We start from the raw sequence: 23,339 nt of genomic DNA, 5'->3' as shown, positions 1-23,339 counted from the left end.
CTTTTTTTAAAAAAGCATGCCTTTCAAACCCATTTGTGGTTTTTTTGTAATACGAAATACAACCACTCAAGCTGAATGTCCCTCCCATAAGCCAAAACAAAAAAATATCACTCCCCATCACATGCCAACATGTCAGTTCATCCAAATTACAATATATTTCCTCACCTGTGCACACTAAGCTCGATGAATTATCCAGAATAACTGTCATTTTCTTTAGACATGGTGCTGTCATCTTTCAATGCTTTGAGCACCTCAAATAATTTTCCATTAACTCCTGGTGTGCAGGGGTGTCTACAGAAACCAGAGATGGATATCAGATATCAACTTAAAGTACTTCCACAAATAAAACCAAAGCAGCCAACTTGGCTAGATAAATGCCACCAGTGAGGAACCTTTTGTTTGTATTTCTGATTATGAGACCCTTTTTGATTCACAGGGGAGCTATTTTAGGCGAAATGTTTTCTTGATGAAATAGGTCATACAGAACCTCTGTTTGGCCTAAATAGGTGCATCTAGGATGTCACATTGCAAGTTGGTTTCACAACAGTTTAGCCAAGAGTAATTTGATTCAAGTGTTTGTTTTTTGTTTTTTTTTAATATTTATTGGAATGACTTACTGTTGGTGGCTGCTGACTGGCTTCGTTGTGTGGCACTGTTGGTGACATCATGGCTTAGTTTAAGAAAAGAATAGTACAAGGAGGTGCAGTGTCAAGGCCTTTTACAGTGAATGTGTATTGTTAGATCTGCACATGAATACAATCAGCTTTTATGACAATACAACCCTGTTTATTACATGACCTGTGTCCAGCAGTCCACAGGGCTGGGCCAGAGTTCATTTACAGTTACATGAATTTATTAACAACTTCAAACCAATTATTTTCTTGTCACTGAAATGCACACAGAGCAGCAAGTGTTTGCCAGTGTTATGTGATTCAACTGACAGCATGTCAGATCCTCTTTACCTTAAATCCCTGTAATTCCTAGGTTCTAGCAAGCTCACCGTTTGCTTGCATATGTAACACTGGTCACACAGGTCATTCGATGAAATGCTGTACTGTATGAGGGGCTTTTAGGCCATGGAAATATTTGCCAGCCAGCTCAGCAGGGCAATACATATCAGGCTATGCCAGCTCAGTTTGTTTTTCCTCAGGTCTCACCTTGCTTTAAGACAACATTACAATAGTCCAGCAAGTGCTTCCAGTTCTTGCAGCACACACCTGGTCTCATGTCCCAGGCTGCTTGCTGGCCCTTGCCTGAAGGCCTCATGAAGCATCTCCTTCAATATTGATTTGTCTCCACCCATGTTTCCTGGTCCTTATCAGCATCTTTCCCCCAGGGATCACAGCAGTGCAGGAGAGACACTTTGATGTTCCCCATGACCTGAGCTCACTCACGCTCTGGTTGATTGTGTTGTGATTGGAACAACCTTTTCCAATTTGAGCCGTCATGGCTATATTTGCTGAGATATAATTGTGCCACGAACAAGCTGAGCACCGATACCTGTGGTTGTGAATTCAGATTATTTGCGTGCATGTTACAGCACACAAATGTAGTCTTCACTCTGTCAGTTCTTAGACTGATTTCTTTGTGAGATTTACAGTTTATTCGACAGAGGTCTTCATGTAAATGAACTCGCTGCTTAAGACGTAATACCAAAGAATTACATCCTTACTGCAAGAAGAACGAGGAAGCCCTGTCCTCATTTCCCAGCCCATCTACATTCCAGTTCCTCCCCTGATTCCCAATCCATCTCCCATGGAGGTATTGCGCCACAGCCAGTGGTTTCTTTAGGTTAAGAGGAGCCAAAAAGAGTCCCATCGATTTCTTTGCATCATAGCATCACACTCAGAACCTCTCTTTCATTGAGTAGCAGTCAGTGAAACTGCCAAGGCTTTGCTGTGTGTGTTATGATTGCATTTGCCAAGGTAAAAAAAGGAGGCAGTCAGCCCTCTGCTCTCTCTATAGATCATAGTCAGGTGCTATTAAATGCACGTGTCTCACTGTAAAATGTGACTGCTTGTCTTGGGAAAACCTGCAGATTTAATGAAAGTATTATGGGCATCCTTTGTGCGGCTTGCTTAGCACAACTCATTTGCTCGACAGGTCATGTAGGCTGCACAGAGACAAAGAAACATGGAGTGAGGATTTAGTTAACTGACACTATTGCACTGAAACTCTGACTGAATAAGCCCCCTTTTCATAATATGCAAAGTCAGTTCCAAAAAACTGCTGAGTTGATAGACTCGCAGCATGTTTCTGAGGAAGTGGATCTGTGATGAGCTTCACTAATGTTGCCTTTCAAAGAAATGAGCTGGCACTCAGACGTGGGTCAGTTCCGCTTTGAGGATCTCCACACAAAAAAGGCCCTGGAGAAAAACTGAGAGTACCGAGCACTTTTTGATACAGTCTGGTTCTGTGCAGCAGAAACCAGTGTTAAATGTCCCTTTCTACGGACTATTCTGACTTAAAATTAATTTTGTCCAGGATTTTATATGTACTGTACCGGTCCCACTGAAGTCACAGTATTTTTTACCTTATTATTTGCATCAATAGAATTCCAAAATTTTAACATAGATTACAATAATTTTACATAATTTTTAACGTAATTTTACATAAAAAAAGAAAGATTAAGCCTTTAGAATATGATGTATACGCCACAACAATATTTGAGTTAATTATTAAAAAAACATTTCATGTCCTGTCATTTCAAAATTGCAGAAGGCCACATTACTATTTTGATTTTTTTACCCCCCCCCACCACCACCTTTTTAAAATGTTATCATTGCTTATTGATGCCTTAACACAAGCAGCCCTAAAATAGTCTAATGCTGCAATGATTAATCGATTTGTTGTCAACAATTAAATTCATAGCCAATTAATTTGATAATTGATTAGTTGGTTTGAGTATTTTTTTTAATTTAAAAAAATATCCAAATTCTCCAATTCCAGTTCCTTAAATGTGAATATCGTGGTTTGTATATATGATTTTTTTCCTTCCCTATCAATCAATCAGTCAAACTTTATTTTTATAGCACATTTAATACAAAATTAATGCAGCACAAAGTGCTTTACTTACAAACAAAAAAATTAAGCAAAAAAGAATACATGACCCCAGTAAATCAATAAAACAGACTAAGAGGATAAAATAAAATTCAGTTGAAAGCCAGACTATAAAGGTAGGTCTTGAGTTTGTTTTTGAAAATATTACCATGACGTGCTGCCCTCAAGTCTTCAGGTAAGCTGTTCCACAGACGGGGGCCGTAAAAGATGCCTCACTATACGTTTTGGTGAAAGTAAGAAAACGTACAACAGCAAAAACTAATAACTGGGATAATTTGGGGTTGTGGACATCATTTTGGGCATACAACTAATTGATTAATCCAGAAAATAATTGACAGATTAATAAACATGAAAAAAATAGTTAGTTGCAGCCCTGAAATAGTCTAAGTTAGCCCTGAAATAATCTAAATTTACTAATTTTGTTCAAGAAGTATGTAAGTAAACTACAAAAACCTGACCAAGCATATAATCCCAACTTTCTACTATTTACTGTGGAGACTCAGTGATACAGACAAATTTTAGATGGTACTGAGAAAATGTTAAGATTTGATACCCAACCGTAGCAAACACAGTGCAAGCGTGACCTTGAAGATGCACAGGGATTAAAAGGTAGATAAAAGCATTTGCAAACCACAAAAAAGAAAAACCCCACATAAAACCTTGACTACATGCCAATGGCTAATAGTAATAGGTTATGAGGCTTCCCTTAGCATATAAGCAAAAATTTCACAAATTGGTTTTAGTTTTTCAGAAAGACTTATGAAAGAAATCCTCTATAACTTAGCGCTTAAACTGGATTGGGGTGGAATTTCGTCTTTCTGTTACAGTGACATCATCAGACCATTGGTATTTTCCTCCACACTGTGGTGACCTCATAATGCTGACAGTTCTCAGAGGATGTGAAGTCTACACTTTACAACAGAAAGCTTAAACAGCACTTTCTATGAGGACGTGGGTGAAAAAATGTGTTTACATACAAAAAGAGAGATTTCACTGCTTTCAACCTTTGATTACATAAAGGATCAAGTAGGCCAGAATCAAAAAGATTGTGGAGACCGGCAAGGTTGTGTGCACAAGAATGTAACCCTTTTTTACATGCAGGGATTTCTCGTCACTGGTTTCCAGATAGAGCCACTCGAGGATGCACAAAGGAATCCCACACAATCTGCTTCTAATTAGAGGCATTCATTGGTTTACTGGCTCAATTTGGCTGAGTCATAGATTCTACAATAGCAGAGGAAAACATTTCCTTGAGGAGTTGTGCAGTGGATGAGATTATTCAAGATTTTTTTCTCAAGATGCAGTTTGGTGTCTCATCATTATCATCGCCAGCCTCCTCTTAATTATAAACTTTAACTGTCAGTATTCTCACCTAATGACCAAATATCTGAATTAATACCTTCAGTGCGCCGTCAGTTTTATTGCCCTAGCTGGTCTCTTTTTTAAACATCCGTGGCAAGTTTGGCAAAATCGGGTCTTTTGATAAGAATAAAGAAGGCTCTTGAATATGAAGAGGACTTGAAAGACTATTTTTAACTTGCCGATTGGCACATGCTCATCTCTCTCACTACCCTTGGGCCACAGGATGCAGAATTTCTTGGTGACTCATTTTAGCTGAGATTGATAGCTGTCGCACAGTTTGCAGTTAGGTTATGTTATGGTATGTAGGCATTGATAGGTTCACATGTGTGAATACATCTGAAAATCAGCAGCTACTTAATCACAACACATTTTTGGCAGCAGTTAACAAATATTTTTATTATCCATGATTCTGTGTTAGTTTTTTTCTATAACTGATCAATTAATAGTTTTTTCTAAGACAGTGGTGAAAGATGTCCATTACAAGTTCTTATAACTGAAAGCATTGTCCTAAAATAACAGTTTTACTTTTAATATATTTCATTTACAACAATATTACATTTACAAAAGCAGCAAATTCCAATATTTTGGAAATATGAACAGCATATGTTTAGTAATTTCCTTTGATTAATGAATTCATAAAGTAATAATTAATAGATTAAAATGAAACGAATGACTTATCGAAATAGTTGACTATTGTTTTTCTAAGTTCCACTAATCGATCAATCAACCGGACGACAGCTCTCACTGAGGTCTGAATTTAAATGGTCATTGCAAAGCCAGAAAAAAACATTGCCCAAGATTTTATTATAATACAGGAAATATTCAGCAGCTTCCTTTTTTTAAAAAAGAAAAGCCACTCCACTATCCCAAAATATCCTGCTGTGGCTCTTGTCTGTTTAGTTGTCCTTCATGGCTACAGTATATTACGGCCTCAGCTTCTGGGAATATCTAAAGTAGCCACAGTGTTGTTGTAATTATTTGGGACTAAGCTCTGTGTTCTCCTCGTTGCCCTGTAAAGACCTCTGGCTCTGTTTGAGGAACAAAGGAGACGGGAGAGACTAGCATTTTTTTGAAGATTAACTTTTTAAGGAGCTGTATGGTAATAGGCCTGCTCAGTTTGTATTAACAGCCCAACCCACAAACCAGCGGCTGCATAGTAACCCACTGTTGAGCAGGTTATGAATTGTTGACTTCCACAGTGGCCCGACCTTGTGGCTGTTCAAATGACAAGTTATAGAGATAAAATCACGTCGTCAGCCAAATTCTGGATTTCAGGCCCTCTGACGAAAAGGGCAGTTTCATTATTTCTTCACATCAGTGGTGTCTGAGCAACATAGTATGACTCGTTTATTATTACACAGTGCTCAATATTATACACATAGAAAATGTTTCTGAATCTTGTGGTTCTTTTTTACTAATCTGATAAGACAAATTTCACAATGTTTAAGGGTCATTTCAACATTTTTCAACCAGAAACCTATTTTCCCATGTTTTTTTTGTCCAAGTGACCACTGGTAACAACAGATTCAGAATTTGTTCCAGTAGTGAGTGACACCGCTGCAGCCAGCAGTTGCAAAAAAGGCTGCAGTGTAACTATTCAGTGCATTTTTGCATCATGAAATTCACGTCTACTAAAAGTGCTTGTTTTCATGTTCAGATAAATACTTTATTGAAAGGATCACTTGAAAGATAGAAGTTTTTGTTAAAGAGAAAGATCCTTTTGTTTAATGAGGGATATTCCCAAAATTCTCTATCACCAAACAAACAAGACTCCACATGAATAATCAGTAGATTAATCTCATAAAAAACTTTTTTGTTTGTCTTTCTACTGTTCCAACAATCCCCCACACTGTTTGGGTTCAAATAAACCCTTAATTCGCTCAGATCTGAAAATATTCTGGCGCTGTTTGCTATGAAATTGTTGTGCCCTTTAGTCATTTTAACAGAAAAACATGAGAAAATAGGGTCCAGGTTGAAAAATACGAGTTTACCCTTTAACTATTTGAATTGCCCATGTAGTGGTCACCTACCCATGTCTTATTTTTAGAAGTGGGCTCATACTTTATCGTCTGTGGCTGCAGAGATTGTAGGAGGTGAGGTTCCAGTCATTTGTAACACATGCATGCTCGGGATGAAGTCAGATCATGCAGCGACTGTATGAAAAATGCATCAAGGTAATGTCGGCCCAGTGACTGTTAATTCAGCTGAGAATGTAGCTGCAAACACTGACGTCAGTGATCTGCCAGATGTTGTGATTAAAAGTAGTAATATGCAAGTCTTTCTCCAGTATAAAAAAAAGAAATTGATTAAATGCTACATTTTTCTTTTCAGCAGAGTTCTTCATACCAATTGCTGTGATAAAATGCATGAAATTAAAAACCAGAGACTGCCTTTCTTGGGCTTTGCAAATATTGGTTTCTTCAGCATCAGTCTGCCAAAGAAAAATACACACTGAGATGACAAAGGAGGTAAATGATGTTGTTATGGTTTGCCAATCTGCAAAATTGCAGTGCAGCTATTTTCTTAAGGTACAAATTTGCACATTGCATCTTTTAGGGGGTGGTTTGCGCTGTGAAAAGTGTGTGTGTTATGGTTATGACAACAAAGGTCAGAATTGTGAGAGACAGGTAAAGGAAGAGTAAAACTGAGAAAAGGTGGAAAGGTTGAGAGGGAGTAGTGATGGGGAAGAATGCAGAGAAAAGCGACAGCAGAGGTTGGAAAAATGGGGAGAAGATCACGAAAGGCTTGCAGTAGCTTGCAGTTGTAGAAAGATAACAAGAGTACCTGCTTTGACTGGTAAATGGCTCAGTATCTCAGACTGACTCGCATTTAGTCTGTCTTCATGTCATCCCCTCCACCTGCCCTTTCTCTCTACTGACATTCTTCCTTCCCCCCTTACCATTTTACCACTGCCAGACACCTCGCTAGGGAAATCACTGTCCACTGGCACATCCCTCTCAATTTGAAGTCCGTTTTTTAACAGATTTGCCAGCCCTCCTCCTGTCTCTCTGCAGCCAGGCCTTCCTGTTTCTCCCCCCGTGGCCATCACTACAAGAGGCTGTGTCTTCCACGGCTAGCACAGTGGTGCTGCACCATCAGCACCTTTTGATACACATTGCATTGAATGCCAACCTTAACGTCAACTCTCTGTTTTTACCTTCTAGGCTGCAGAGTCTGGCATTGTGAAGATTAAGACCATTGCAGCCAGGAATACAGACATACTGGCAGGTGAGAAAGTGAGAAAGGTGGTGGTTAACCTCATCTGAGATATCAAGTTGCACTTCACTCTGATCTGAAAATGGTGAAATCCCACAAAATATTGTATCTCTTGAGTTATTAGAATTTAATGTTTGCATGGTGAGCAGATTATTGTTGACAGTGTTCCCTTTCTTTGTCTGTTTTTCATTGATTTTGGATTACAGGTGCAAAGTTGTCTTTTTAAACACCAACTCTTGCTTATTTACAAAAATTTTAAAGCACCTTATTGGCTAAGTATGTAGAAAAATGCTCTATCTATCTGTCTATTTATCTATCTATCTATCTATCTATCTATCTATCTATCTATCTATCTATCTATCTATCTATCTATCTATCTACTATACTAACAATACTACTACTATAATACTATAACTAACTAATACAATGCAATATGTCATGAACACCTTGAGGGAATTTCATAAAATTTGGCACAAACCTTCACTTTGACTCAAAGATGAACTGACTAGATTTTGGTGGTCAGAGGGCAAAGGTCACTGTGATCTCACAAAAAACTTATTTTTTGGCCAAAACTGAAGATTTCACACGCTAACGGTGATAAATTCTATCTTTACAGTGTAACTGTTGATTAATTATGGGCACCATCCTATATACAAGTAAACAATATTGATAATGTTTTAAATTCACATGACAGTTTTCCTTTTTTTGGATATAAGAGTAGTGGGAAGTATACTGTTAGCACTTGACCTTTGATTCTTCCAAAAATATGTCGTATTTGTTTCTCACCCAGTGCTCTGTAAGATAAAGCAGTCCCACACATGAACAGAACTCATCTCTCATCTTTTTTATGTAAATTCCCAAGATTGATTCTATTTTACTGACTAGACACCTGCATGTTCTGAATTCACTACAAAACATTTTCAAATGCGGCTGGTCTCCTGAACACTTGACTAGGAAATTGTTTCTGCGCTGTCTTCATAGACAGAGTACAGCTTTTAGTAACATTTGCAGAGTTGACACATTGTCGACATTTTCCGAGTTCCACTGTTGACTGTCCGACTCTGACTGCCTCTCTGCGAAGTGTAAACTGCATAGCAACTCACTGCAGAAGGGTTCATTTATCTTTGTTTCCAGAATGGATTTGTTGGTTGTCACAGCAGTGTAATGAGGTGTTAGAAAAAGACTGATTGGTGAAACCTGTTGTGCAGGTGTAAATGATGGAAGACACTAAATGCAGTGAAGGTGAAAATGATACAGTTAGCTGGATGCAAACTGCAAACTCTCTCGCTATGATTAGACAGCACGAATGTATCAAGGCCACATTTTCATTTTGTTTTTTACACTTTGTTGTGAATAACAATTTGAAATTCAGTAAAAACAAAGTGCAAATATCTCCTCAAACTTTGATTGTTAAAAAAAAAAGTTGGTTAACATTTGAAAAATGTCTTTTTTAAATCAACCTTGGATTAATAATTAAGCGCTGTGGAACAGATGGTTGTTTAAAGTGTCCTAGTCTGTTATTTTATCCTGCAGTTTTAACTATTCAATCTGTGCCTTGGGTTAGATGTTTGTTCTCCAGCTCTCTCTTTCTCTGCAGTACCACTATTTGATATAAATACATCAAGGCTTGAATCTGGACGCCTAAATCACAACACATTGTGCTGTGATTTATGCAGTGATGTTTCATGTTTCATATTCATACATTTTACGGCATTAATGTAAATTTACTAACAGCATCTTTATAAAAGAAATTGAAAAAAAAATTACAGTGACATTTCACTTTACCACTGTTCTTTTTCCTGCAGCTCTGAAGGAGAACAGCTCGGAGGTCGTGCAGCCTTTTCTGATGGGCTGTGGCACCAAAGAGCCAAAGATCACCCAGCTGTGTCTGGCTGCCATCCAGAGACTCATGTCCCATGAGGTGGTTTCTGAGGTGAGGATCATGAGTTACCCAGATAAGATTTATGTTTTGAGTTCAGATATGTGCACAAAAAAAAATATTACGTTACTCTTAGATTAATCAAAGAGCAGTATGATAAAATATATTCAAAATAAAACACTGAAGCATAATTGGAAATATATATAACACATTTTTGGCCTTCATTTTATTCTTAGCCCATTAAAATGCTACAGAAAAAAAGAATATGTCAGTATTGCTACACTCATATTACCATTATCTTGTTGAATCCATTTTTTTCGTGCCTGAACAATGTAGTGTCATGACTTCTCTGTCAGTTTTAAATCAGAGGATAACCATAGACTTAATATAAAAATAATAGACGCAGCCACTGTAATTTTTACCCATTGGTTCATGGACTCCCGTTTTGAAGCCTCAGGTTTGGAACTTTGGCTGTTGCCATCTTGGATTTTTGGAGCCAGAAGTGATTATATTTGGACGAGAGGTTAAAGCTGACTGAGAGCCTCAGGTGACGCCTCTTAAACAGCCTGTCACCGAAATCAACCACATGCTTATTATGTTTAGTTGTAAGCCTTAATAAAATGTAAATGGGTGAAATATATAAAGAGGTTAATTTTATGAAAATGGCTGTAAAAATGTTTATCTCTGCTGTAAAGTTAGATATTTTAACATGGGTGTTCATGGAAATATATTAGCTTTTGGAGCCAGCCTCAAGTGGCAGTTCTAGGAACTGAAATTTTTGGCACTTCATTTTTCAGCCCTTAATTTGCTGATTGCATTTTCCCCCAAATCCCTCAGGCTTTGTTTCCTCCATCTTCCCCTTTAGTAAGGTGGTTTTAACAAGTGTGATCAATAAAGGCGCACTGCTCTTATCTGAATTCATCACCTAGTGTCCCTCTAATTTAAAGAATGACACAAGGTGATGATCATCCCCAAGAGTGTCACATCAATACACACGCCCTCATGGAGAGTATGTTTCCAATTTAGTCATTAAGAAACAATCATGTATTTGTAGTTTCAGATATGCTGTGTGATGGAGGTCATGTAATCCCTTGATCACTTTGCTGTTTGTTTTTCCAAGATATTTTTTAATGTGTTTCGAAGAATGGGCTTTGTTTAGTTATTATGGATTGCCATAATTAATGCATTATTTCTGTTTATTCTCACATGTCAATTCTTCAACTCCTGAATGAATGCATATTGACAAAGACCTCAGTGTGTCTTAAGATTTTATTTTTTGCCATTCTGCACATTCAGTTTAGGCAGGCTTGCAAATTGAAGTTCACCTATCACCTCAGGCACATCTTGTCTAATATCCTACGGGTAATTAATTCATATCAATGCAGGAATCAATGCTGCTCATCAATACCCAATCAGACAATGTAAATATTAGAATCTAAATGTATTCCTGTCACTGGTGGCTACATCTGAAAGGCGCCAACCCCCACTTGCTCTTTCACCACTCTTTCTGTCCTGTAATTAATGCCCATTTGACTAAACATCAATTTTGAAATTGTCAAACTTAAACAGGATCAACAGCATTTTCGAAAGTCGTAACATAGAATATCCACATTACATGTAGTGTTGGCGTAACTAAACCTAACAAAGGTTATACAAATTAAAACAAAAAATGAATTAGACCCTGTATTCAAGTAAGTCATTGGCTTAGAAATGATATTACCAGGATGCTCCAGTAGTTTCACAGGATCTACAGTATGTGTGCAGCGGCAGTTTAACAGCCCTGAAAGATGATTTAGAATAAGGTATCCATCTGTGGAAATTGGTCTGACTGAAGGAATTTCTGAAACACAAATGTATTTTAAAATAAGTGTATGTGATTGCTAAAAAAAGGTTTAAAACCTTTTAAATTACCCAGCCTGAGCCAGAGCTGTTTCAAAGCTGGTACCCCGGAGCTGCTGCACAACTGCCCTGTTAATACACCATAAAAGACTGTTATTAAAAGCTTATGGAGCCACCCCATGCTTTCTGCATTTTGATATCTGGCATTTATTTAATTATGTTAATACAGGTTTCAAAGCTTCTGCCTTTGGTAGAAGAGTAAAAAGTGTGCTACACAGCCAGAATAAAGCCTCTTGTAAAATAAATGTGACTTGTAATTTTGATCAACCATTTTTCCTATTTTCAGTCCAAATTATGCACATTTAGGTCCCTCCCAACTAATTCTCATCACTAATTCATCTGTTTAAAAAAATTGCCCATCCTAGTTTCCCAGAGCTTTATGTAACATTTTCACATTGCTTGTTTTGTTTGACCAACAGTCCAAAACCGTACGATATTTGATTTACAGTTGTCGAGGAAAGGGAAAAGCAGAAAATTCTCACATTTTGAGAGGTTGGAACAGCTGTTGTTTTTCATTTTAGCTTTATAAATTACCATGATTATCGAAAGTGTTCGTTTATTTTATGTCAACTGTCAGCTAATCGTTTCAACACTCATCCACGTCAGTTCATACTGCTGCATATCTTCACACCTTAAAGATGGTGGGTGGTTGTTAAGTGTGTTCAAGGGCAGCTCAACCTGAGTGTGTGAGGCAGATTTTTTCAGGTTGTCTTAAGTTGCAGGAGTTACTGTTGGCCTTTAAGACAGCATTTTGTCTTTGTTTCAGTCTTTTTTACCTCCCTTTGCCAGAGTTCATCTTTGAGGGGCTGTTGTCTCACTGTCGCACCCAACAAACATCCAGAACATCTAAGAGAGACACTTCACATATTCTACAACACACACATTTTCTAATCCATTGAACATTGTAACTCCTCTCTTTCTCTCTGCCAGCAGCACTCCATTTCATCAGCAGCCTTGAACTGCAGGGTTTACCTGAGGGCGTCACAAGACAAAAGGCTGCTATCTCAGTATTGATTCTTAAGGTGTCACTGGAGGCAACCTAGTCAGACACTTTGTCAGGTCGAGAGATTGTGGTGTTAGCAATGTTATATTGTTCCCTTGGGGAAGGAGAGGTTCAAATGTCTTGAAAGAAAATGTTGTAAAAGGAAAGAGCAGACACTGAATTGCCTCATATTGATTAGACACCAATAAAAGCATCTGGCCATGTCAAACACCACAGAAACAAGATTGTCAACATTTCAAAACCTGAGCATCATCCTCTGCAACGAAAACACTTGATAATTGTTACCACTGCTTATGATAATCATAGTAAAATGTGTGTCAGCAAACAAGGTTGTTGTTGTTGTTACATGATTGACACTCAATAACAGAGTCAACACTGAAGCAAATCCGGAACCATTTGCATTTAAACTATTTTCGAAATGTTTGGGAGTTGCAATGTAGTATAAACTCTCTGCAGAGAGAAAAAAATGCTGTTATAACCTGCAATATCTTGAATATAGCTGAAAGAAATGGTATTAGAAACAAAACAATAAGACAACAAACTGATAATCAATGAAGTGATAATTAAGCAAAAAATACCAAATAATTGCTGCTTCTTCTCATGCAGTAACACCTAGGGCCAAAACTGCAGTTCCTCTAATGATCACTTGAGGCTGGTTTCAGAAGTGAGTCTATTCTCATGTTAAAATGCCCAACTTTACAGCAGAAGTATACATGTTTACAACCAGGTCTACAGCTAATTTGGGCATTCGTGACAACTATATAGGGAGTACATTCTTATGTAACTCAGCTGCGCTCATTTTACTAAGGCAATTTATAGTATATTATATCATTGTGTATCTCCTGTCTTTTTGTTTTGTACACTTGGTATGACATAAACAATTTTGTGACATGTATTGACTAAATGATTATTTGATTAATCTTCGGTTACTTGCTATGAAATGAAAATGAGATGTTTCTTGTTTTTGTTTTTCCTTTTCTTTTTTTTTCAAAGTAATGTGTCCTCCTATGACTTTAGTGTGAAGACTAGTTGTATTTTGGACAGCTTGACCCAAGAAAGGACATGCAGTGTCACTTTCTGCAAGCATCAAGTGACATGATATCAACTGGCAGCTCGCTTTGGTGTTTTTGAACCCTATGATGTTGTGACCTCTAAGCAGGCAGCACCAGCTGGTCCCACAAGTGTGTGTTTTGTGTGACCTCAGGCTGAGCTCTCACTTGACTTTTTCCCTGTCACAACTCTGATACTGCATCTCAAGTTCAACTGCTTGTGTGCAGATAATCAGTGATAAGCTAGGATTTGATCAATGTAAACAATTGAATATGTTTGTGTGCATGGCAGGCAGCTGCAGGTAACATCATCAACATGTTGTGGCAGCTGATGGAAAATGGTTTGGAGGAGCTGAAACTTTTACAGACGGTCCTGGTCCTGCTAACCACCAACACAGTCGTACACGATGAAGTACTTTCTAAGGTACACAAACAACACACCTCTATAATTATTTGTATATATGTCCCACTTTCTTGTATCTATATGTGTACCTTGCAGTTGTCCGTATAACCCCATGCTGTTTCTCAGTGAGTCATCTTCCATCTATTATTAAAACTGTAGCTGTAATGTTTTGTTATACACATGAATAAATATTTTGAGGTATCCTTGCACCAGTTTGTGCAGCATCATAACGCTCTGTCAGCTTTTATGGACTCACTCTGTTCATACAATTTTTTAAAAGCCAGAAAACACTAACATATCAGATGATAAAAAAGGTGCAGTTTGTAGGATTTTGTGGCATTTGGCAATAAGGTTGCAGATTGCCACCACAGAATACCCCATGTCTCTGCCCTCCTTTTCCAAGCATGTTTATGGTGGCCTTTAGGTAAAAATGCAAAAACGCCTTCTCTCTAGAGCCAGTGTTTGGCGTGGCTGTTCTGGGCTACTGTAGAAATATGGTGGACTCTTTGCTAAACTGACGAAAACACAATTCTTATTTTCAGGTGATTATCCACAAATGAAAACATAATTATGATCATTGCATTCAATTTCTGCCAATATATCCCCTTAAATCCTACACACTGGAGCTTTAAGACTCCAATCGTCCTATCCTGAAGATGGACAACATAGGCAGCAGTAATTCATTTACGTTTTTTTTTATATGTTATGTACAAAATGCATGTGCTGCATAATATGTTTATGTGTAATCCCTGCCCAGGCCATTGTGCTGTGTTTCCGTCTTCACTTCACCAAGGACAACATCACCAACAACACAGCAGCTGCAACCGTCAGACAGGTCGTCACTGTGGTCTTCGAGAGGATGGTGGCTGAGGATGAGCGTTTCAAAGGTCAGAGAGTGATAGTGATGGAAGTAGAAACATTGAGGGCATGCAAAATTATAAAAGAGGGATGCATTGTCTGATCTTCTAAAGGAGAGAAGAGAGGAGTATACAGGTTTTACATATGACATCATCACTCTAAACTCACTTAACCCTGAAAGCTATGTGTCTACTGTTGTACTACAGATGAGGTGTTTAAATGCCTAAAATATATATTGTATTCACCTCCAGGCATTGTAGAGCAGCCTCCTCCTGTCCAGGGAAACACCAACAGACGGTCTGTTAGTACTCTGAGGCCCAGCGCTAAAGATGCATACATGCTGTTCCAGGTATGTCCACAAGGAGGCAGCAGCTTTCTACACAGTGTTATGCCCTCTTCCCAGGGTAAAACCTTTGGACCAAGTTGGTTTTGAAACATGGGTGATGTTATTATCATTTGTGTACCAGTAACAGTAAATCCAAAAGGTCTCAACAACTGCACATTATGGATATTCCTAACCACACAACCTTGAGCTTTAAAGTTGAGAATAAGAAGTTGATTTCATCTCTGCAATGAAGTGAAATTTGCAAGAAACAGGAATTCAAAGGTCCCTTGTCATTCCTCACCCACGCTGCGCTTTTGTTTGATCATGCTTATTCTTCCAGCAGAGCTCAGTGACTGCACTGTTTCCACCACTGTGATGTGTGGAGGACATAGCACTCTATTGTTTAAAAAAATGCTGTTGTGTGCCTCCCTGCAGGACTTGTGTCAGCTCGTGAATGCTGACGCCCCCTACTGGCTGGTGGGGATGACAGAGATGACTCGGACGTTTGGCCTGGAGCTGCTGGAGTCTGTTCTTAATGATTTTCCCGGGGTATTCCTACAGGTACATGCAGCCTTACATGTCATTGACATTGACTTTTATTGCATACAGAATTTACAGAATATAGATTTACCACAGAAAGTTTTATCTTTAGAATAATGATCTGATTTTTCACCCAGCACCAGGAGTTCAGCTTCCTGCTGAAGGAGCGGGTTTGTCCTCTCGTCATCAAGCTCTTCTCCCCCAACATTAAGTTCCGGCAGGGCAGCAGCAGCGCCGCCTCCCCAGCACCTGTGGAGAAACCTTACTTTCCCATCTGCATGAGGCTGCTGCGCGTGGTCTCAGTCCTCATCAAACACTTCTACAGCTTACTGGTAAGGGACCAGTCTGTAGTGATGGTCGACTGGTCAGAACTGTTGCCTGATGGATGCTTTAGGAGTATGGGATTTTCTTCAGCACAGAGCTGATACTCTTAATTGATCTGGTCTGATTAGCATTGGATTAACGTGGTTGTAGTTTTGTCTTAGTTCTGCTTCAGGCGCTTTAATGAGCTTAGCTGCAGTGGTTAAGTAATTAACCACTGCAGCTGTTTTTATTTAGTGACTTTCTATCAATCCCTAAAATGGAAATTAGGCTTTCGCATGTCTGTCAAGAAGCTTGGTAAGCCAAAGAATAGCTTCATTAAAGCCCAACGGGATTTAGAGATTTTGCCCCAGGCCGGCCTCCAGGTACAGGACAAAGCTGGCAAAACGTCTGTCCCAATCTGATTGGTGTGTGTTTGTGTTATAGGTGACTGAGTGCGAGATCTTCTTGTCTCTGCTGGTGAAGTTCCTGGATGGGGAGAAGCCGCAGTGGCTGAGAGCTGTGGCTGTGGAGTCAGTTCATAGGCTTTGTGTGCAGCCACATTTATTACGGTAAGCAATATCAAGCTCTACAAAACCAGCTGCACATTTTCATTAACGAGTCTCATCACTTTAAAATGTTTTTATTGTCTTTCTTAAATATTAACTCATATTCCACAGCTGCAGTGTGACAAATGCTTGATTTGTGCCTCACACAACTTGATTTTGGGCAGACTATCCTTAATGACTCTTCACTTAGCTTTCAAACAGTGTGATGTATCAGGTCATGATGGCTGGATGTTTCGAGTAATGCTGATTTATTTACAGTATCTCTTGATACAGCAACAGAGGCTGAGCTAAGCAGGAAAGAAATCTAAAAAAACATACCACTATGGTACACACTCTCCACAAACACCCATAAAACATAAGTTAGCATCTACTGTATCTTCACCTTTGATACTGCACTGTCCATGCGGTCAACAGAATAGTAAATTGTTTACATGGTATGAATGATTTTTAGCCATGCAGTCAGCATGATTCTAAGAATAGCAATGTTGGTCAGTGACTTAATCCATCTCTTTACCTCTTTGGTCCATATTGAAATTTTTGCCATTTTTTTGATTTGGCATTTGACATTCACCATTCCATGAGTTTAGGATGGTTTACGTGTCAACTTTGACATGTAAAGTTAGCATATTAGCATGCTAGCAGCTGCTATGTACAGCGGAGGCTGAAAAAAATGCAGCTGAACCTGACGAATGTTGAGCTTATCCTGACAGCGAGCTTAGTCTGATGAACACTGAGCAAAGTCTGATGACATAGAGCCGAGTGTAAGCTAGGCTAGGTCTGAGATGTCCTAAACTGGTGTTTTTTTTATTCAATATAGTTCTGTATTATATCAGCACCTAAAGGACCATGTCTTTCTGTACTTTTTTCCTTTTCAGTTCGTTCTGCCAGTCATATGACATGAAGCAGCACTCCACGAAGGTATTTAGAGACATTGTCAACGCGCTGGGATCCTTCATCCAGTCCCTCTTCATTGTCCCCAATGCAGGCAACACTGCTGCTGTTAATGCACCAGCTGGTCAGTACACTGATTTTCAGTCATAATCAAATCCTCATTGTGAGCCTTATAAGGATGTTTACAGTAATCAGTATGTTACTCATACTTTTTTATTTTTAAACAATTATGTTTCCTGGACGGCCAATACATTTCATTTCCACGTGTCCTTAGAGTTCTGTAGATGTTTCAGATACATCTGAAAGTATGATTTAGATGAGACACTTATTAATATGCACTTGAAAAATAACATCCTAAACAAATAACAAGATGGGAAAGGAAACATATTCAAAATGAAATCAACACACTTGATGTAGAGACACAAGTAGTCATTGGAATGTGAAGGATATTTGGTAGCATTAATGTGTCTTCTTATGATTTACTTTTTTTTCTATATTGTGTTTTATTGAGCTCTGATTATTTTACTAATTGTATCCACACTTCCCCCATTAAACTTTGCATTCAGGTGGCTCAGGTTCAGGAGCCCAGGGCGCAGCACAAGGTGGCCCCGGGGCAGGAGGAGTCAGCGGCAGTCTGACCACCCAGGCTGCATTTGAATACCGGGGTACCTGGATCCCCCTTATGACTGTTAGTGTCCAGGGCAGCGCCAAAGCCACTTAGTAAGTACTACACTGTTAACTCAAATTTAATCCTGTAACACACACAGAACAAGCGAACACTGGCATGGATATAAGCTCTTAACATAACTGGCATTAGCTGTGTCCTGCAAGCAGTGATAAATGATTTTGCTTCAAACAACAGGGGATCATAAAAGGACAGAGATCAAAAGTTTATCCCAGTTTGAGGACTGAAAATGTTATTGTCACCGGTCTTTGGCATTTCACAGTAAAGCAAGGTTGGAGATACAGGAAGTTAAATTAGCTAGAAGCCTTCCTGTTACAAAGAGGGGTGTTGTCTAAATTGCCTTCTCTGGTATCTATTTATTGTAATTAGGATTCTTGCGAGTGGTTTTGACTTTTCTTAGTATGAAGGGGAATTGGGCACACGCCTTTGATGCTGCTGTCTTAAAAGCTGAGTGCTCATTAATAAGAAGAAAGTCTGGAACAATCCGTGTAATGCAGTGATTTGTTGTAGAGGGAAGCAGTGTTTAGATATCTGGACTCTCAAAAGAACTTGTGATGTACACATATACACTGGTATATAAATGGACATTTGTTTATAGACATGATTCAGTTCACACAAGGACACAGAATAGAATAGAATAGAATAGAATAGAATAGAATAGAATAGAATAGAATAGAATAGAATATTCCTTTATTGATCCCCCATTGGGGGAAATTTCAAATGTTACAGCAGCATGAAAAAAAGAAAAGTGAAATGTAACAAAGAAAATAACAATAACAAATAACAATAAATAAGTAATAAAATAAGTATGTACATAGAAGAAATAAGGTATGTACACATAATAATAAGTAAGTAATAGAATAAGTATGTACACAAAAGATGGATTTGAGAATAGAATTTACAAAAATTTGTTGTGCAAATTATTCAGCCAGTGATGCTGATGTTATAGAGTCTTATTGCAGATGGGATGAATGACCTGCGGTAGCGCTCCTTCTTGCAGGGTGGATGTCTCAGTCTGCTGCTGAAGGAGCTGCTTAGAGCCCCCACAGTCTCATGCAGTGGGTGAGAGGGGTTGTCCATGATGGATGTGAGCTTTGCTAACATCCTCCTCTCACCCACCTCCTCAATGGAGTCCAGGGAGCAGTCCAGGACAGAACCGGCCCTCCTGACCAGTCTGTTCAGTCTCTTTCTGTCCCGATCTGTGCTCCCTGCTCCCCAGCAGACCACTGCATAGAAAAGAGCAGATGCTACCACAGTGTCATAGAAATGCACACATGCACACATTTTAACCTCCTTCTCACTTGCTCTGTTCTTTCCTTTCATCCTCCAGTCTAGAGATGCTGGACAAGGTGGAGCCCCCGTCCATCCCGGAGGGCTACGCCATGTCTGTGGCCTTCAGTGCCCTGCTGGACCTGGTGCGGGGCATCACCTCTATGATTGAAAGAGAGTTGGCCATGGAGGAGGAGGCAGCTGCTGAGTTCAGGGAGACTCATCCTGATCAGGAGTGGCAGCCACAACCTGGTGAGAATGCACAGGGTGGGGGAGTTTACGGAGGAAGACAAGCATGTTCTGACAGTACAGAGAAATATCGAGTTATAAACTAAACAAATTCAATAGAAAGTGGTAAGTAAGCTTGAGGAAGTGCAGCAAACTGAGAAGCAACGTGTTAAGAGGGATCAGAGCATCTGTGCAAACTGTACACACATCCTTACAGTTTGTGTGTTGTGCTGCATCATGGCCATCAGGGATCTGGATGGTAGCCACCCTATGAGCCCTGGTGGCCAGTGTTGTGCCTGTTTAAAAATGGAGGCTTTTTTTTTCTTTTCCCAAGTGATACTGATAGAAAATAATTCCTGATAATAAACTCATGAAGGCTTTGTGTTGTTGTCCCAGGAGCCCACTTGGTGTGGGAGGAGATGGTCAGTGCCTGCTGGTGTGGACTACTGGCTGCTCTGTCTCTGCTACTAGATGCCAGGTAAAAGGTCTCTCTCCCTTTTGACAAACTGCTCTTTTGAAGTGAGCGGTCATATTGTATGTACACATTTGGCAATCAAGCAGGAGAGAATAAACTGTCCCACAGGAGGACCCCAAATTATACTGTTTACTGATCCATTAATGTGTATGCTCAGTTGAAAACCCACCGTTTAAATGTGGGTCAGTTTATTTCCTGTTGCAGCATTTGAAAATGTCAATAAACTTGGACCTCAGATTATTTCTAGCACTGCAGTTTAGATGAAATGATTATATAGACTGTTTAATAGTTCTTTTATTCAGATATTGATTTGTCAGTATTTTTTACAAGCAACTACTGCTCAGGCCAAGCAAGATAAAATACGTCTTAAGAATTCAGTGTCCGCACAACTCTTCCAGTATAGTGAGAAAAAAAACACTACGATTAAAATTTAGTTTAAAGCAATACTTCACATGCAAAATGACAATTTTTATATCAGTTAGTCATTGCATGTTGTCTTAATTTTGTGAGGAAAACTTTTTTTCTCATATGCCTGTATGGTGACCAAAGAATCTAAATCCAAAAAAGGCATTATTCTTCATGAATTTAAGTAAGCAGGCACCATTTTAACAACAGTGAAGCTGTTAAAACATCTGTTTGCAAACTCTCACACAGCTTGTTCGGTATAATCCAAGTCTCATTTATCCAGTCCTATGGTCCGCACTGCCCAAACACATGCATCTTTACTAAAACATTACAATGTCAAACACTTCTGTGTACAATTATGGTGCCCCGATTGTGCCTGTACTGATGTGTTTTAAATCAGAACATTTTAGCTCATATGTATGTAGGCAAGTACTGATCATGTGACTGGATGAATGAGACTTGGATTAAACTGCACGAGTTGTGTGAATGTTTGTAAACTGATATAGTTTAGCTGGTGATAAACGCGGACACTGCTTACTTCAGTTCATGAGGAATGTTGCCTTTTTGGATTCTCCGTTTAATGTGAAGGAATGCGAGAAAAGATTTCCTCGCAAATTCAACATAACATACAGTAAGTAACTGATATACATACCTACATTTTGCAGGTGAGTTACTCCTTTTTATACATCACACACATAGTGCTTATTTTCCCCAGAGTGATTATAATCTTCCTCTTATACCAAATAAAATCATTTAGATCTGCTTTAATGGAATTGGTGTAGACGTCATAATTTAAGTGTTCAAGCTAACACAGCAAATTTAATTTTTCCTGTTTTTCTCCCTTTTGTCCCATCACTTCAGCACCGATGAGACGGCCACAGAGAACATCCTCAAGGCAGAGCTGACTATGGCCTCGCTGTGTGGTCGTCTGGGCCTGGTGACGCCCCGTGACGCCTTCATCACAGCCATCTGCAAGGCCTCTCTGCCACCGCACTACGCTCTGACTGTTCTGAGCAGCAACGCTGCCAACCTCTCCAGCAAAGGTACAGCTCCTCAGCTGAGAATGCCAAAAACTACATAATAAAAACTACATAGAAAACACAGTATATGCGGTACCTCAGGTTGCATCTTTTATATGTACAAGATGTGGCCTTAATGCTTTATTGCCTGTACACACACACATAAATACCTGAAATACCTAGATAATACTGCAAAGCATTTGGGTCTGTGTTTGGTTTGCATGTTTGTATTTCTGCTGCACAACTTAGCCACACACAGCTCAAAATCTCCTTTTCCAACCCATAGGATGGCCTCTGGTCATGTGTGTTTATGTTAAACTAACGAGTGTTTCTCGTCTCCCATATGGTTAGACGCGCATGCTGCTAAACTGAGCTTAACATGTAAAATGTTGGCTCTCTGCCCGTCCCTATCGCCCTACTCTTATTGCTTTAATCCATATCTTTTTTGCCACGGCTTCTAATTAGGAACACCGAGGAGAATGTGTCTGGGGAATGTAGACGTGCACACACAAACACACACAGCTGCTCTCAAACCAGCCACTCAGACATTCGTTATTTGCATATTAGCTTGTAGAGATAAAGCCGGCAAATTGGGTCTCAACTCGCGATGGATGTTTGCCTTGGAGTTAATTAAGAAAGCTTTCCTTGCATGTCGTAAGCTTGTTACAAAAACCTGTTTGTGTGTTTTACTGACTCTCATAGAAAAACCTGACTCCTGTGTGTGTGTGTGTGTGTGTGTGTGTGTGTGTGTTTGCGTGTTTGCAAATGTGTCTGTCTGTGTGTATTCTACACAGCCTACTCGATCCAAGGCCAGAGTGTGCAGATTATCAGCCCCTCCAGTGAATCTCATCAGCAGGTGGTGGCTGTTGGGCAGCCACTCACTGCCCAGCCCCAGGGCACTGTGGTGGTGAGGACACACACACACGCACGCACACAACAAACACACACATTTATGAAGAGGCTGTGGTTACACTTGACATTCAATAATTTAATTCATGTAGCCTTTTTACAGAAACAAAGCTTACAAATAGTTTATAATCAAGTCATACAGCAATGTAGCAGCTGCAAAAAAAAAGCAGAACTGTTGCTGTTTGGGATGATAAATACTCCAAATGAGAGCTGCTGTCGTGACCACCAAAGTCTAAGGCAAGACAGAGCAAAGTGGAGCGCAACATGAGTTGTGACAAAACAAACACCCATACCTTTTAGATGAAATTAAATTCACAGCAAAGCAATTTGTTTAACAGACTATCCATGTTTTAAATATGCATTGTATGCACAACACCACATTAAACCACATATGCTATTCAGGCAAAGGACAACCGTTTTAAAGCAATAACATTTCAGAATACATTTGCATTAACCTTGACCCTAACCTGCAATCATTATTCTGTAATTAGAATTCTCCCTATAGTCATAATAATGTTAACATGTTTTTTGTCTCGCCTAACCTTTTACACTACTATGTATGCACACAATGCCTCGCCCTCTTTGTGTTACCATGGTCGTATTGCTGTATGTTTATGGTAGTAGTAGTGTTTCCCACTTAACTTGCGCAGGTTGCCCAGGTATTTGTAGCGACCCATATTTTTATTTTTTATCCATGCAAGGGAACAACTCTATCCATGATCAATAACTAGGGGAAAATTTCCCCTCACTCTACTCCTCCTGTGTCCCGTGCTCCGCTCTACTGCTCGTTCTGCTAATGCAGCCAAGGCAGAGGCGCCCCTGGGTATTGGTGTCCGGCTCACAATCTGCATCAATAGTTTAGGCTTCGGGTCTATTTTTTCTATGAGCTGCGAGCAAATCTGGCAAGAAAACAAATTGATAATTTATTACAACAGATATAAAAGGTATCTTATACATGAGAAATGATCTGATTATGATAAATGATAAGATATGCA

The 23,339-nt window shown here is 39.2% G+C and overlaps 1 protein-coding gene across 2 annotated transcripts in view; it reads left to right on the top strand.

The window, feature by feature from the left end:
- mon2 (MON2 homolog, regulator of endosome-to-Golgi trafficking) overlaps positions 1–23,339 on the top strand; it is a 43,930-nt gene that overhangs the window by 1,108 nt on the left and 19,483 nt on the right. For both annotated transcript variants that reach the window (XM_042495675.2, XM_042495673.2), the window contains exons 2-15: positions 7,587–7,650; positions 9,444–9,571; positions 13,761–13,892; positions 14,629–14,758; positions 14,981–15,078; positions 15,490–15,615; positions 15,732–15,926; positions 16,342–16,466; positions 17,339–17,478; positions 17,921–18,074; positions 19,370–19,560; positions 19,933–20,014; positions 21,278–21,459; positions 22,230–22,342. In XM_042495675.2, the coding sequence (XP_042351609.2) occupies positions 7,587–7,650; positions 9,444–9,571; positions 13,761–13,892; positions 14,629–14,758; positions 14,981–15,078; positions 15,490–15,615; positions 15,732–15,926; positions 16,342–16,466; positions 17,339–17,478; positions 17,921–18,074; positions 19,370–19,560; positions 19,933–20,014; positions 21,278–21,459; positions 22,230–22,342 (1,860 nt within the window). The remainder of the gene's footprint in view (positions 1–7,586; positions 7,651–9,443; positions 9,572–13,760; positions 13,893–14,628; positions 14,759–14,980; positions 15,079–15,489; positions 15,616–15,731; positions 15,927–16,341; positions 16,467–17,338; positions 17,479–17,920; positions 18,075–19,369; positions 19,561–19,932; positions 20,015–21,277; positions 21,460–22,229; positions 22,343–23,339) is intronic.

This window comes from Plectropomus leopardus, chromosome 7, assembly GCF_026936395.1.
Source record: "Plectropomus leopardus strain MGB_pleo_1.0 chromosome 7, ASM2693639v1, whole genome shotgun sequence".
NCBI lineage: Eukaryota > Metazoa > Chordata > Actinopteri > Perciformes > Serranidae > Plectropomus > Plectropomus leopardus.
Note: the sequence above shows the minus strand (reverse complement) of the source record. Positions and strands in the feature narration are given on the sequence as shown.